Source organism: Danio rerio, chromosome 8 (genome assembly GCF_052040795.2).
Source record: "Danio rerio strain M-AB ecotype USA chromosome 8, GRCz13ab, whole genome shotgun sequence".
In the NCBI taxonomy this organism is placed as follows: Eukaryota; Metazoa; Chordata; class Actinopteri; order Cypriniformes; family Danionidae; genus Danio; species Danio rerio.
Genome location: NC_141028.1, coordinates 54,293,782 through 54,310,576, shown reverse-complemented (window position 1 = coordinate 54,310,576; position 16,795 = coordinate 54,293,782). Strand labels below are relative to the sequence as shown.

Below are 16,795 nucleotides of genomic sequence, written 5' to 3'. Positions count from 1 at the left end.
TGACAGCGTGTCACTGCATATCAAACGATTTTAATGATATAACTAAAGAAATCTCCACTGTGCTGAGCGAGAGCGATTCTCTACTGTTAAACTGAACAGCGTATCATCAATGATGTAAGCGTGCTTCGGCTCAGATGAAATGTGAGTGCAGGCTGTCGGGGCAGACAGGGAGGAGGAACAAGCGTGCTTCGGCGCGGTTCAAGGCAACTGTACATAGTGTGAGTACGTTTAGTCTGGAAATATTTGGACCACATATCCCACCATCCCTGGGACTGATTACTTCACAGCTGATTTTATTCAATGTTTGTATTAATAGCCCAGTCTTTCTACAGCTCAGTGCAAAGTTTTGATTTGCCCTAGCCATCAACTCTGAGCGTTTTCTTTGTACTGGTTGCCTACCTGTGTATTGACTGGACTGTTTCTGTTCTCTGATAGTTTGCTGCCTTCCTCGACACTGCCCTGTTTATCTACCATGATTGTTTGCTGCCTGCCCTGAACCCAGCCTCTCTGTGATTACTCTCTTGGATCTCCCTACTTCCCCAATCAGTTTATCTATATCTTTGCTTAACGGGACAGTATGACGCCAACAAAATCAGTTCCTTTCAAACAAATGATATTTAAAGAGACATATCAACAGATAAATGACTATTTTGTGGTGATTTCATAGCGCGACATTAAATAAGTAACACAAAACAATTTAACGGTGTCTAAGATTTTTAACCGAATACATTTGCCTCACCTTTCTATCTCAAAACTGTTCTGCTGGGGTCAGTTTGCTTGATAGCTCAATTTGTATGTTGTTGTACTTGTACTAAAAAATGCACAGTTCAAGTCCAGTGAAGCACAGTTCAAGGTGAAATTATGGTCGTAGAGCACTTTTCTTTTACGCTTGCATTTGAAAACACTACTATATTAACACCCTGTATGAGTAGCTTGAGCCTGGGATGCCAATTTACTGCCATTTCAGAACTCGAATATCACTTATTCCTATTCAGCACTTTATTGTTTCATCAGGAACATCTTGATATAGTTGATCAAAAATTTGGTTCATACCTTCAAACCACTCATAACCCTTAAATTGAGTTCTTCCAAACAAATCTTTCACATTAATAAACACTACATGATCTTACTGTGGGCTGTGTTCCAATAGCAGCCTTAGCGAGGGTAAGTCCCCTTTAGCGGCAGCATAATGAACAGGCAACGCCCCCGTATCCGTGGCAACAGTAGGATCCCCCTCCTCACTTTTGAGCAACCAATCGATGATCTCATGATGGCTGAATCGAGACGCCAGATGCAGGACAGTCGCCCCAGAGCTGTCCTTATCCTGTAAACAACATAAAGAATAATTAATATGCAAGGAATGATTGACAACAGACCACTGAATAATTACAAATGGATCCACTCCCAAGGTGGTGATGCAGCCACAATGTAAAGATTATACATTAGTTGTACACCAAAACATTTTGTTGTTGCTGTTTGTTCAAACTACTTATTTAGAATGCGCTGAAACAAGACTATTTTTGAGTTTGATTGGCACAACGTTATTATTTTAGGTTCAATCCACTTAAATTTGTAAAAACTAATGCTAACTGAATTCCTTCAAGTTGTCCCAACTAGGGATGCACGATATATCGGTGGCCATATCGTTATTGGCCGATAAATGCTATGTTTAAGGTTATCGCTATCGGTCCGATGTCAAAATTGTACACAACTATCTGCTTCCTGCATGCGTGGGCGGAACGTGTTCAGACTTGACTATAATGGAGCTTACCTCACATAGTTTATGCCTTCAAAGTCCATCCTTTCTTTGTGTGGTATTGCTGGGCACTAATATCTCAGTAAGTAACCATGTTCCTTATCATTGACGATATGTTTCATAGAGTGCCATTGTGTATTTTGTTTTAAATCGCCTCAGGAAAAATATTACATGTGTAAACACAACAGCAACGATGCGCACATGCTAAACAACTCGTTGGGTTGTTTGTAATCCAATATGATTATTTGTTCTTATCAGCGTGTTGCTTGCGATGTGTTGTTGATGTAAGATTGTATTCAGTTTGATAGGCATATTTATGTTGATTATAACGAGTGCATGTGATGGCAATTACCACGCGCACACACATAGTGAGCCAACAGAGCCGCTCTTCACAGCAGCAGAGGGGAGAGGTGTGCCAGACACTGATTCCAGCATAGGGGTTCTCAACCCTCCGTCACTGTCACGATTACCAGCGATCGTACTTCATAAGATCGCTGGATCTCACTCACATAACCATGGACTACAAATCCGCCATTTTTGGACTACATTCTCATACATGCACTCCGCTTACAGACAAACGTGCTTCCTCATTTAGACTGATTACACTCGCACCACCTAAGGATTGTCAACGACTGATTACACACACTATTTAAGCAACACACTCACTCATTGACACTGCAGAGTCTTGTTAGCTGTAAAGTGACATTACAACGCGTTATCCTTGTCTTGTTTTCCTGTGTTTAGACCTTAGCCTTGTTAGCCTCTTGTCCTAGTCTGTCGCCTGCCTTACGACCTCTCGCCTGTTATTTGACTACGATTCTGGACTGCATCTATACATCTGTTTGCACCTGTGTTGACCATTGCTTGCCTGACTCTAAATAAACCTGCACATGGATCCTACTTCTGTTGTCAGTGTCACCCCCCGTGTTACAGTCACATTCTGTCTTTATATTATGCACTGCGTTTTTCATAAAGTCATCTGTGCTCAATTCTTAGGTGTTGCATCAAAATCTGACTCTGAGGGCAAATCTGACTCGGCTTTGTCACACATCGCCTTCAGTTAGTTTCAAACTCATATCGGTTTATAATAAACTTTTCATCTATAATTTCCCACAATTGACAGCAAGAACAAACAAAGAAGCGTTGTCTGATTGACAAGCAGCACCTACATGTGTTCAAAAGAATCTAAGACGTATTTATCCCGCATTTTCTAAAGTAATACAATCTGTATTCAGCTTTTCGCTTGTATGATGGCTCTGAACTGTTAAAACGCCTTTTCTGACATTACATATTTGTACATATGTACATTTGAGCTGGTTTCAGTTCTTAGTTTTTTCATTTTTACTTAGGGCATATTTATTAAACTTGTTTGTTAATTAGGTGCCATTTTGTTTTTAGCTAATTATTTTTACAACAGTCAAGTTGCATTTTGTTAATTTGCTATGAAGAGAAGAAAATCGTTTATTTTTGGCATGCTGTAAAATCATGAATCTAGGTCTATATAATCACCTTGCAATTTTGAAATTATAGCTTTTTTGCTTTGAGTAAGCTATTCAGTTCATAAGAGCAGTTCAAACTTTTATGACGTTTTAAAATTAAAATCAGTTGTACACTGTATAAAAATATAACATTTTGAAATATTTATAATTATCGGCTATAGTATATTGGCTCTCTGCCTCCAAATCTTAAGAGTTATCAGTTCTCGATATCGGCCAAAAAATCCATATCAGTGCATCCCTAGACCCAACACAAATCGATAGTGTGGAAGCCAGCATTTTTATATTCAAAACCACTCTTTTACTAATCCATATGAAGCACATGGACAATCAACGTAAATTACTAGCTGAGTTGAGTAGACTTTATCAGAAAAAGTTTACAAAACAGAAAACGGCCATAAATAAGGTCCCCTGTTAACCCTTGCTGTAGATTATTCATTCATTCATTTTCCTTTGGCTTAGTCCCTTTATTCATTAATGATCGCAACAACGGAATGAACTGCCTGCTGTAGATTATGCGGTAAATAACTAAAATAGCCAGTGTTTTGCTGTAATAAAAGGAAACAGTATTTAACTGTAATTGTGTAGCGCAAAAAATAAAGTAAAGTAATTGACTTTATGTACTCATTACAGGTAGTAACTCTGGCAATGAAAGGTAAATTACTGTTAAACAATTACTGTCCCATATACTCTGATGCTTTATGTTGCTATTTATAGAGAAGTGCAATTATCTTAGGGCAGAAAACAATGATTTAGGTATTAACACACACATACACTGGCTGTCTATCTTATTCTAAAGGTGTTGCCCCTTCTAGTTGGTAGAATTTGCATCTTAATATTAATATTTTTGTTGGTCCGTTATCTGCTAGCGAATGTCTCAATTTTATTTTATTTTATTTATTTATTTATTTATTTATTTATTTATTTATTTATTTATTTATGTTATATATAAGAGCAAAAACAACACACACACACACACACACACACACTTGTTTGTTTTTGTGAAATGTGGGGACATTACATAGGTTTCCATTCATTTTATACAGTCCAAACCGTATATTGTATTGCCCTCACCCCACCCCTAAACCAGACCATCACAACTCATTCTGTAGGATTTATAAGCATTTTGAGAAATGAGGACGTCACCAATGTCCTCATATTTCACCTCATTTTTGTAATACCTGTGTCATATCATTATATAGATTTGTGTCCTGATTTGTCACAAAAACATGTACACACACACACACACACACACATACACACACACACACATTTATATATATATATATATATATATATATATATATATATATATATATATATATATATATATATATATATAAACAATATATATAAACAATAGCTATTGTATTTTTTAGTGTGCTGAAAAACGGCCAACAAAACTAAAGCCAATCTATTTCTTTACCCATCTCCCACCATGCAAGTACATACACACCTTAAAACACACAAACGTGTATTTATTTTCATTCTTTCCTGCTTTGTCAATATATCGTAGTGTATACTGTGTAAATATTATATTTAAAATAAATAAATAAATAAGCTGCATTAATTTGTGTTCTCTCATAGTAGATACGCACAGTGCGTACAGCCGTACTGCTGCAGGCATCACTGTCCCAAGTGAGTTCAACAGAGCAACAGGGCCCTCGGGGACCGAGTTTGGACACCCCTGGTATAAAGGGTTTCTTAAATAAGTGCAAAAATTCGGTTATTTGTTTTGTATTATGTCAATATTTGCATTATTCAAGAACAAAAAATAATAAAGCCTGGGCGATTTACGCTATGAGACGATATTCACATTATATAATGTTTTTCAGTACATGCACTGATCCAGATTCTCATGCTGGATCAAGTTTAACTGGTCAAAGTTTATTATGTTGTCATTCAGCTTGCAGTGCAGGTATGAAACACAATAATGTAACGTGAAGCCCTGCTGTAGACGTCCCGCTCCCCATTGATGGCAGAGATAACTTCCACTACTGCATGTGCATAGAAGGGAAAAAAAGGACAACAGCAGGAGCTCTGGTTTCCTTTTCATTACGCCGACTGCATTTTTAACATTTTATTGAAGTGGCGAGGTACCACTAGACCTAATGATTGGGCTAACAAACACTATTAGAGTTACTTGTACATGCAAACTGTAAACAATGTCTGTTAATTAAAAGTTTCCAAATTTTAACATGATTTCCGTTTATTTACGGTTGTAAATTGCATTATGGGATCTCAGCTGTCGACTTTTGATGTTGAAAATTCAACTCTAGAGTTTAAGAAAAGTGACATTTTAGTACTTTAAAATAATATAAAGTATAAGAAATAATATATAAAGAAATAAATCTGTAAAGTAACAGAAACTGAAAGGTCATTATAAGGTTTTTGTACTGTAATATACAACACCAACCCAGACAATATATCACTTTAACCTTTTAGAAATGTTAATTAAAGTCACTTATTTCATTGTTTTTAGGTTAAAAGTTGTCAGAAGAAAGATCAAGATCTCATAATGCGATTCGAAAGCATAAATAAAGGTGGAAAAATTAAAACATGAATCACAAAATATGGAAAACTGCTAATTTATAGATATTTTTACAGTGTCTTTTCATTTGTAAAAACTATTTCATCTAAACTGACCAAAAAATTCAACAACTAAATGAACGAAGGAACTGTGTTGTATTTTTTCATCATAGACTCAAATAATGTACACTTGCTGTCCATCCCAGTTGTAATCATCAGTTGAGCTGCATCCCAATCTAGACAAATACTGCAGAAGACTACTGGAACCCACATGGAGCTAATATTTTCAAGAAATCGGTCAAGTTTGGTGAAGGAAAAATCGTGGTTTGGGGTTACATTCAGTATAGGGGAGTGCGAGAGATCTGCAGAGTGGATGGCAACACAGGTATCAAGACATTTGTGCTGCCCATTACATTACAAACCACAGGAGAGGGCAAATTCTTCAGCGCACCTTCTCATACTTCAGCCTTCATATCAAAGTTCCTGAAAGCAAAGAGGGTCAAGGTGCTTCGGGATTGGCCAGCCCAGTCACCAGACATGAACATTATTGAGCATGTCTGGGGTAAAATAGGGAGGAGGCATTAAAGATTAATCCAAGGAATCTTGATGCAAGAACACTTTCTTTGCCATTGCAGATGACTTTATTAATAAGTCATTATTAATAGAGTCATTGCAGAGATGTATGGATGCAGTCCTCCAAGCTCATGGGAGTCATACACTATATTATTATTTTTTCTCTTTATATTCTATACTGGATATTATTTCTGTTAAGTGACAAGACTGTTATCTAAGTAAAGTCAGACCTTACTGTTTTAATTAAATCATAAAATATCCATAATCATATTTTATTTTGATAAAATAAGCATAATCTAGAGGCCTTTTATATAAACCACCTCTGATACCAAATGATCAACTAGAGGTCAAGATATCATTTGTTGTTTCTAAAGCTTGGATAGGCGACAATACTTTTGTCAGGTAGTGTACAGTCAAATGGGGACTTTTGCTATGTGTTTATTTCTCAGATTTAAAAAATATTCTTTCACTTTGTTTCAAACAGAAAACAAAAGTTCCTCCAACTGAGAATGACACATGATCTGTATTTACAATTACGTAAGTTAGCTACCAGTGTGACATTACACTCATGACTGCATGAAATAAACCTCAAGCGAGCAGACTTTAGTTTCAGTTAATGCCTTAACAAGGCAGACTCTTTGAAATTTGTGAAAATTGTACGTAATCTTAAAATGCTGTTAATTCGGTAACATTGTAATAACTATTATTAAACACCTGAATAATAAGATATGTGAATGCTAATTTGTATAGTTTATAAAACATTTATGTACACATTCTGAATGATCTTAAAATAGCACCAAGTTTTCTTAAATTACAAGTTTGTTCATTCATTCATTTTCTTGTCGGCTTAGTCCCTTTATTAATCCGGGGTCGCCACAGCGGAATGAACCGCCAACTTATCCAGCAAGTTTTTACGCAGCGGATGCCCTTCCAGCCACAACCCATCTCTGGGAAACATCCACACACACACACACTCATACACAACGGACAATTTAGCTTACCCAATTCACCTGTACCACATGTCTTTGGACTGTGGGGGAAACCTGAGCACCCGGAGGAAACCCACGCGAAGGCAGGGAGAACATGCAAACTCCACACAGAAACGCCAACTGAGCCGAGGATCGAACCAGCAACCCAGCGACCTTCTTGCTGTGAGGCGACAGCACTACCTACTGCGCCACTGCTTCGCCCATCCAAGTATTGTTTGAAACAATAATATTATTATAATTATTATAATAATTATTGTGAAAAGTGCTATAAAAATAATCTTGAATTTAATATTCCAGTAAAATCTCAAAATAAAATATTTATGGAAGCCATCAAAAGCCATGATCCCCACCCCTGAGAAATAATAGCAAATGAATAAAGACGCTCAACTCACATTGAATAATTACTTGTTGCTATTTTTACATGTGCAGATTATACCAGTCTGATCGCTCTTAGCTCCAAGAACACACTGGCTTCATTCCATAATAACACTCCATGCATGAATCACACACTTGACTCCATAAAGACGGTATTATCCACAGCACGGGTCAAGCGGCTAAACTAAAGTCACACTCTTAGCAAGACCTCGGGAACGCTGTGTTGAGTAAACTCTTTGCCCACGAAGACTTGAGGTTAAATGAAACTCTCCAACTAATAAGATATAAGGTGACGATTAGATGAAAGCAGTTTACACACCAGTGATGATGATGCTGGACATATATTTAAGGGCTGTCTCCATTACACTTCATTACGCTGCTTTATTTATGCTGGTAAAAGACACAACAAGCTTAGTGATTTTAAAAGCCAATTAGGCATGACTGGTAAGGGGGGAAGGTGGGAATGAGGTGGTCCAATAGCGACTGTGTTAACAACCAATGTTTTTTTTAAACCAGTGAGCCTATAAATACCATTCGGACACCACAAACACGCATGTGAATGATTCAATTTGAAGTCATTTCAATTTTATTTTTTGAAACGTTGCAAATCTGTTGATGATTCATTGGATTTGCCGAGTTTATTAAAGGGAAGTGTTTGCAATGAGCTGAATAAATAAAATTAAGCAATGTTCAGCTTTCTTTGTTTGTTTAAATGCATCCCATATCAATTATTTGCAACCACTTACCTTAAAGAAAATAGAGAAAATCCAATGAATCGTCTTTTTTAGTATGGTAATCTCTAAATTTGTTACTTAATTACTTACTTCCAGGGCTGTTCATATCGAACTTGATATTTTTAGCCGTACCACGTTGGTGTTTTGTAACATCTTATTTTTATGAGGTGGGTCGTTACGCTCAACCTTCAACCTGGAGGACCAGGACATACACACAAACACAACGGACAATTTAGTTCATCCAGTTCACCTATAGCACGTCTTTGGACTCTGGGGGAACCGGAACACCTGGACGAAACCCATGCCAACACAGGGAGAACATGCAAACTCTATACAGAAATGGCAATGACCCACCTGGGGCTCAAACCAACAACCTTCTTGCTATGAGATGTCATCACTACCCACCGTGCCGCCCCTGTAAAATTTAATTCATTCATTTTCTTTTCGGCTTAGTCTCCTTATTAATCAGGGGTTGCCACAGCAGAATGAACTGCCAACTTATCCAGCATATGTTTTACGCAGCGGATGCCCTTCCAGCCGCAACCCATCACTGGGAAACATCCGCGCACACTCATTCACACACATATACTATAAACAATCCCCCTGTACCACATGTCTTTAGACTGTGGGGGAAACCGGAGCACCCAGAGGAAACCCACGCTAACACGGGGAGAACATGCAAACTCCACACAGAAATGCCAACTGACCCAGCCGAGGCACGAACCAGCGACCTTCTTGCTGTGAGGCGAGCATGCCACAGTGTCACCCCTCTAAAATTTTATTATATATTTTTTTAAAGTCTGATTTATGACTAACAGTTGTCTCAAAACTACGCATTATGATAGTAAATAAACGTAAATCTGAACTAGAGCTGACATTTATAAAAGGATTGATCATTTTTAACGATTACAAAAAATAAATAATGTGTGTGTGACCCTGTGATGATGGGCTTTTATACACTTATTACTGCTCTGCTAAATTTCAGTCACAAGATCTTAAGAGAAAATGTGAAAAGCTTATCCGAGTAATCGATTATTCAATCACACACTTTATTCAATTCATTACAGTGGTCAACTCATTGATTATTAAAATAATTGGTAACACTTTATTTTGATGGTCCATTTGAGTATTAGTAGACTGCCTGCTTAATATCTGTTAAAACAGACATTCAACAGACATTTAACTAAGAAACTTTGCAAGTACATGTCAACTTACACTAACCCTAACCCCAACCTGTCAGTCTACTAATGGTAATGAGAATGAGTTGGCATGTCGATGCAATGTAACTTAAATTCAACAAATGGACCATCAAAATAAAGTAATAATAAAGTGACTAAAGAATTACTAGCTGCAGCCCTAATCTGAACCATTTTTTCTTATGCCATATCAAAGCTGTTCACATATACGGTTAAAAATATACCCTATTTAACTCCAGCATTGTGAACAGAGATGTTTGATTAAAAGTCAGTGTGATTTTTAATCAATAAAATTAAAATGACTCTATATTTGCAGTTTTTGGTTATTATTAGGGATCAGGTATCATTCAAAAGCATCTTCCGAAGATTAACTGTTGTACCATTATGTGTTGTTGTTGTCACGCTGTTGAAGTCAGAATTATTAGCCCCCCTGTATATTTTTCCCCAATTTCTGTTGAATGGAGAGAATTTTTTAACACATTTCTAAACATAATAGTTATAATAACTCATTTATAATAACAGATTTATTTTATCTTTGCCATTACAGTAAATAATATTTGACTAGATAATTTTCAAGATACCAGTATTCAGCTTAAGTGACATTTAAAGGCTTAACTTAATTAAAAAATTGTGATATATTAAGGAAGCTACTAATATTGACCTTAAAATGGAGTACAAAATTGTATAACTGTTTTCATTCTAGCCTAAATAAAAGAAATAAGACTTTTTCCAGAAGAAAAACATTTAGGAAATAGCCTACTATGTAAATTTTCAACATCATTTAGGAAATGTTTTTTTTTTTTTTTTAAATCACAGAAGGGCTAAAAGTTTGGCTTTAACTGCACACCTTAAAGTAAACCGGTAAAAGAGTTATAAAATACTCACAGCCGCTCGACATCCTCCATGCGTCACGAGCCACTGCAGGCAGGTCAGGTTGCCCGTGGCTGCGGCGTCATGCGCAGGACTCGCGCCGTTTCTCGCCAGGCTGTTCGCCGGTAAACCCGCTTCATCCACCAAATACCGCAGACAGGTGAGCTTCCCTGCTCGGGCGGCGTGGTGTACGGGAGTCGCTCCCAGCACATCTTTCACGTCGCCGTTGAGTACTTTCTCCGCGAATTGTACTTTCAGAGTTTGCACATCCCCTTGCCTCGCAGCGAGAAGTGTCCTTTCAACCACCATGATGATGCAGCGCCTCCAAACAAATGACTATTAGCGCACCATTAAGCGTCAGTTATTATTAGTCCACACTACAGAAAGCGTTTTCCGCGCAGCCTCCCGGTAAGGGTGTCACTTTGTTCCGTCCATCCCTCTTTGTTTGAGTCACCACACCATAACGGTACTTGACCTATATCTAGGGCATATGTTGCGACATTACAGTATGACTTATTATGAGGCGTAAAACAGGCCTACCTCCATTCACTGTGCGCACAGAAGACAAGCCAAGCATTTCTTTACGATCCTAGTCGTCTGTGAATGTACCCATTCTATTGACTATACTTTGTCTGCGCACTCGAAGCATTTCACCTGTTGCTCTCCTCGATTCCTAACGGCACACAGACCGAACTAAACAACGTCCCCACAAAACCATGGGTCCATAGCGCGTCAGTAGGCTATTTGGCCTGTTGTCAAACGGTTCGTTCAGAAGCCTTGAGGGACTGAACTTGTGAATAATCCATTAAGGGGAGGAGAACTCTAACATGTTGTCCCCACTCAAATCGGCTCAGATGTTAAAGGGACAGCGCGTCATGATGACGCTGTTTGGTTAAGGGATGTCTGCTTAATTGTTTTCTTATTTAAAGTTTTTAATTTAATGCACATTTTCCTATTGATGTTCATGACGTCATGCGATTTGTTACTTTGATCGAGTTTTTTATGTTATGAGGCTAAATATATATATATTTATTAATAGCCTATGTTTTCAACCTGTCTTTGCAGAACAAAAGAAAAATATATTATTATTATTATTACTATTATTATCATTATTATTATTGCTATTATTATTATTAGCATCATTCCACATGTTTATATGTAATGTTATCAGTGTGCCTGTATTTTCGAACGCGCAGGTGCCACCTGCTGGTTTTATCACCTGAAATGGTTTGTAGGCCCCGTTTTACCAATAGATGGCAGGCTCGCTCAATATTTTGTTTATTATAGAGAATGTACGTTTTAGTCGACAAATTGAATGTCAGTAATTAATCAGACTTGCTTACATTTTAATGCTAGTTTGTTCCCAATACTGAGGTGGAGATCTGATGCTTTTTATGGCTATTACAACACTGTAAAAAATTATATGATCATTTAGTCCTGACAGCATATGTTTTAGTTCATTGTAACTTATTCAACTAAGTTAATCATGTACTTAATTTTATAAGTTACCCAAGCTGTCAGTTTAACATAATATTGGTTTAATAGACTCATAAGGTTCATTTAAATCAGCTTAAACATTAAGGCCACCAGGATTTTTTTCAGTGTGTTAAATAGTTTTTTCTTATTACATTCATTGTCAAGTAACCGTTCTAATATTAATAATAATGTATTTTACCATAGCTAAACAATGCACATCTTTTTATTTGACTCTTCAGGATAATAGACTGGATCACTTTATAGTTACTGCATATATTTTTTTTATTTTTCTAATTGCTTCAAATAATCTATAAGTTAAAAATTAGATGGGCATGACTGACATTTTGGTCGAGTTATCCCAGTAGTCGGCCCTTTATTAGTTGTACTTTTTAAATCTACCTTTGTGCCTTGATAAATAATTAACGATTTATGTCCATGACTGTTCTAGAATGCTTAATTTTTGTTTTTAAATAATTTTAAATACATGCGCATTTCTCGAGCCTGAATCACTCATGTAGGTAGAATTATAAGGACGATTCTTATTTTGATTTCATATTTACAATAAAGTGCAGGGTGTTTTCAACAATACGGTTTTTTAATCATGTTTACTCGATGAATAAATCATTTGCTACTTCTAAAGCTTATAGGCTACTGCATTTTTATGCAACCGACACACAACACCAGTCTCTCCAAAAGCGCAACAGCTGGAGCCGGCGCGTGCTTTATGCTGATCAACCATTTGGCGTCAGTCTCGTGCCTGGCGCGTGCCATCCGCATCTATTTAACTATTCCGAGGCGCACGAGCCAGGCTTATTAATGGATAATCCCTCAGGGACTGTTGCATGACTAGTCTCACAGGACAGCTCAGACCTTTGGTTGAGTGATAGTCGCGCAGCGCTTACAAAGAGTCAAATACGCATCTCATAAAGCTGTATTGTCTGTTGTTACACCAGCAAAATGTATCCAAATTAAATTAATCAGAAATAACTTTTTTACAGTGTTGTGTTGTGGGGTAATTACAAATGTTTAAAATATTATTTTAAAACCCAAACTATACCTTTTGAATAACAAAATAAATATTTAAAACTATAAAAGTAGGCACAATAGCTTAATAAAGTAATAAATACCGTTTTAAACACACAAATACAGCGTTTTACTTCATTTAAACTTTATAGATCTATACAGTTGAAGTCAAATTTATTATCCCGTTTCCCAAGAGCTGTTTAACGGAGACCATTTTTTATTTTCAAACGTTGGCCTAATTGTTTTAATAACTAATATCTAATAAATAATTTAGGCTATTTTGAGACAAGATTCATTAGGCAAGTCAATGGACAACAGTGATTTGTATAAATCACTGAATTCTGTATAAAATATATACATTTATTAAGGGGACTAAAAATAGTAATCTTTAAAATTGTTTTAGAAAACAAAATGCTTTTGTTCCAGCCAAAAACAACTGACTTTTAAAACAATCATATTAAAATACAGATCATATTGGAAATGTGAAACTTGAAAAATCTAAAATAATTTTTAAAATGTAAATAAAAATAATTATATTTTATTTACGGAATTTTGATTCATTAATATAATTAGAATAGAGTCAAAGATAAACAAATAATGGTCGACCTCTTTTACAGGCTATAACTTGTCAAGATTAATTTCAAGTGCATATTTTACATGTTGAGTTTTGTGACCCAAGTTTACCCATATCACTTTTATTTAACATCATTGTTGTGAACATCTTTGTGTGCACTATCAAAGATTTAGGTCAAACCAGCAGTTAAATGAGCTTTGTCTCATCTTTGTCTAACGGATATTGGAAAAATTCCTCTCGAATTACCCGTGTGAAAGTAGGCTACCAGGAGCAGTTCAGAGAGATAATCTAACGGTCACCCCTCTGAAAGGAAGAGAGCATGGGAAAAGAGGGATATAAAGTGCACGCGCCGAGCGTGTGACAGTTATTCAAATTTCCCTCCAATTAGGCCAACTGAAACTCCATTGTGCTCGCCATCTGCTGCCAATCCCGCATGGGACTGTTCTTAGACTGCTTCAACCTTATCCATAGAGAGCTAGGAAACAGACACCGCATTCTTGTATGCACAATCTTCACTCTAAAATACATTAGATGAATACACTTTATATCCTGATTTTTATTAGGAAAAGCCTACATTAGGTTACAGTGTATGTTGTTAAAAAATGAGATGTTTGAATTGTCATTTTCCTTCATGCATTGCACATAATTTTTGTTATTGATTGAAAAATAATTTAATTTCTTCTTTTCTTTCAGCATTGATTTCCCTTTGACCTTTATTTTAGTATTGTTGCAGCGCGTCATGTCATTCATTTAAAAGAATATAGATGCTTTATTTTTTTTTACATGTAGGCTGTTTGTTTGTTTGATTTTTCTAACTAAATCAAGTTTAAAATTAATTTTTATTGTCGTTTATTTGTCGTTCCTTCACACCGTGTTGTTCCTCATTGTGGCCCATCTGCCACAGCGCGTGCCATTCATTAGCGCCGCTCAGATGAGATCGTATGGGCTTCGTGAAATAATATAAAAGACTGTATAAATGTGCTATATTTAAATACATACAAACCCTTCTTTACTTTCATACCCTTCTGTTTTTTTTAAATCTCAGGATAATATGGTAAGCTAAAACATTGTATAAATTATATTCACTGGTTACCTCAAGGAGCTTTAATGATTAATTTTTTTACAGAGCATTGAGAACAAAATCTGCGAACAAAAACAAGACCTTGGCGCTCAGACCAACTTAAAGATAACATGTTTAAGATCTGCTTGAAGTTGCAAATAATAAAGCAAATATTTAATATAGAAACAATTGAGCAGATATTTAAAATAAGACACCACAACAGAGGAATGGAAATTCTTTATTTTTTGGGAGCTTATTTGATTTGATGTTAGCAATGAAGACACAGAAGCCAAGTAGAAAAATATGTTTATTTCGCATTCTGCACACACACACACACACACACACACACACACACACACACACACACACACACACACACACATACACTCACTCACTCACTCACTCACACGTTGTGATTCTCTATAGATACAAAGTATAGAACTTCATCAAACAAATTAAATTAATAACTACCCCTAAACCGTTTTAGCTTATATACTTTATTATAAGAAATGCGTCACATTTACTACATGCAACTAGTGCTGTGCTACAAAAATATGATAATTTCGCTAATTTCTATCTCCTAACCCTATGTTAGGTATACCATAACATTCTAATCAGTTCTGACCAGGTTTATGTTAAATATCATTGACGATTAAGGTTGGGCAGATTACATTTTCGGACATTAATAACGTTCTAGGATCAACAAAATGTGTTGACTTCTCAAAAACAATATGTGCTTACACATTATCTTAACATTATCTGTTCAGGTTTAACTATTCATTTGACTACTAGGAACTATATACTATATATGCATATACTAGGCTATATGACTATGTATAAAACGTTTAGGGTTAGTTACGAGTATGTTATTAATCATAATTAACTGTAATTACTATAGTTTGTTCTCTATCATGGAACACGCCAACACGCCCTAAAGTAAAAGTGTCACCAAACCTTTTATTAGATAACAGTTCTTAAGAAACAGTTTCTACATATAGTTCACATATAGGCTACGTTTGGAGCAGTGATTTGCAACTTATGTTACTAGAAAGAGACAAGAAGAAAGACAGTTAAAAATTAAACAACTTTTGCAAATTAAAGGACACATCAACATGCAATCTTTAATTATCACCTGTGGACAAGGCCGCAACAGTCATAACATTTTGAAAAGGGGCCCGCTCTTGCGTTTATAAGAGTAGATAGTTTAGAAGTAAAAGTTTAGAAGGGTCGTTTAGGCTAGTTTATAGTAGTTTAGAAGAGTTTTGAGCGTTACAATATGCATTATATAGGCTAGTACCCTAGACTGTGAGACAAGCCTATAAGCTTGGGCATTCATAAGTGAACAAAACTGACTGACAATCTACTTTGTATCAGTCATTAGAACTTTTCCTACTTAAATATAACTTAATTGCAACATTGTAACACGCTGTATTCCATGTCTGCATGGCATGAATGTGCTTGTTCAAACGTCCACACAAATCAGTTACTTGTTAATCTGTAACTACATTGTATCCATTACTTATTGTCGTTTTAAATTCATTCATACACTTTCTTTCGGCTTTTAGTCACTTATTTATCAGAGGTTCCGTCATATGTTTTACGGATTTACTAAAAGTTAAAAGTTAAGCGGTTGTAAACAATTTATTTAAGCTTAATATAAACAAACAAATTAAGTTAAAATTTACTAAAATTAATTTGTTTGTTTAAACTCAACTCATATAAATTGTTTGCAACAGTTTTGCAGACATCATTTTTTTCAGTGCGGATGCCCTTTCAGCCGCAACCCAGCACTGGGAAACATTCATACGCAATCATTTCCACCCACTCATACACTATGGCCAATTTAGTTTATTCAATTCACCTTTAGCGCATGTATTTGAACTGTGGGAGAAACCGGAGCACCCAGACGAAACCCACGCCAACACGGGGAGAACATGCAAACTGCACACAGAAGTGCCAGCTGGCCCAGCTGAGACTTGAACCAGCGACCTTCTTGTTGTGAGGCGTCAGTGTTAGCCACTGTCCCATCGTTTTAAATGAATAATGTAAATTAAATATTGACTAATTTATTGTGACATTACACCAACACTGTAGACTGTAATGCACTGTAAACATGCGTACAGCACCATGTAAGTGTAAAGGTG

General features: G+C 36.2%; 1 protein-coding gene across 14 annotated transcripts in view; it reads right to left on the bottom strand.

The window, feature by feature from the left end:
• The window catches only part of espn (espin), a 156,070-nt gene extending 144,765 nt beyond the window's left edge, over window positions 1-11,305 (bottom strand). For 13 of the 14 annotated variants that reach the window (XM_087263690.1, XM_087263691.1, XM_087263685.1 and 10 more), the window contains exons 1-2: window positions 10,534-11,305; window positions 1,131-1,324 (exon numbers count right to left, since the gene is read on the bottom strand). In XM_087263690.1, coding sequence (XP_087119816.1) covers window positions 1,131-1,324; window positions 10,534-10,827 — 488 coding nt within the window. In that variant the 5' untranslated portion in view covers window positions 10,828-11,305. 14 annotated transcript variants of the gene reach the window in all.
• Window positions 11,306-16,795: the final 5,490 nt, after the last annotated feature.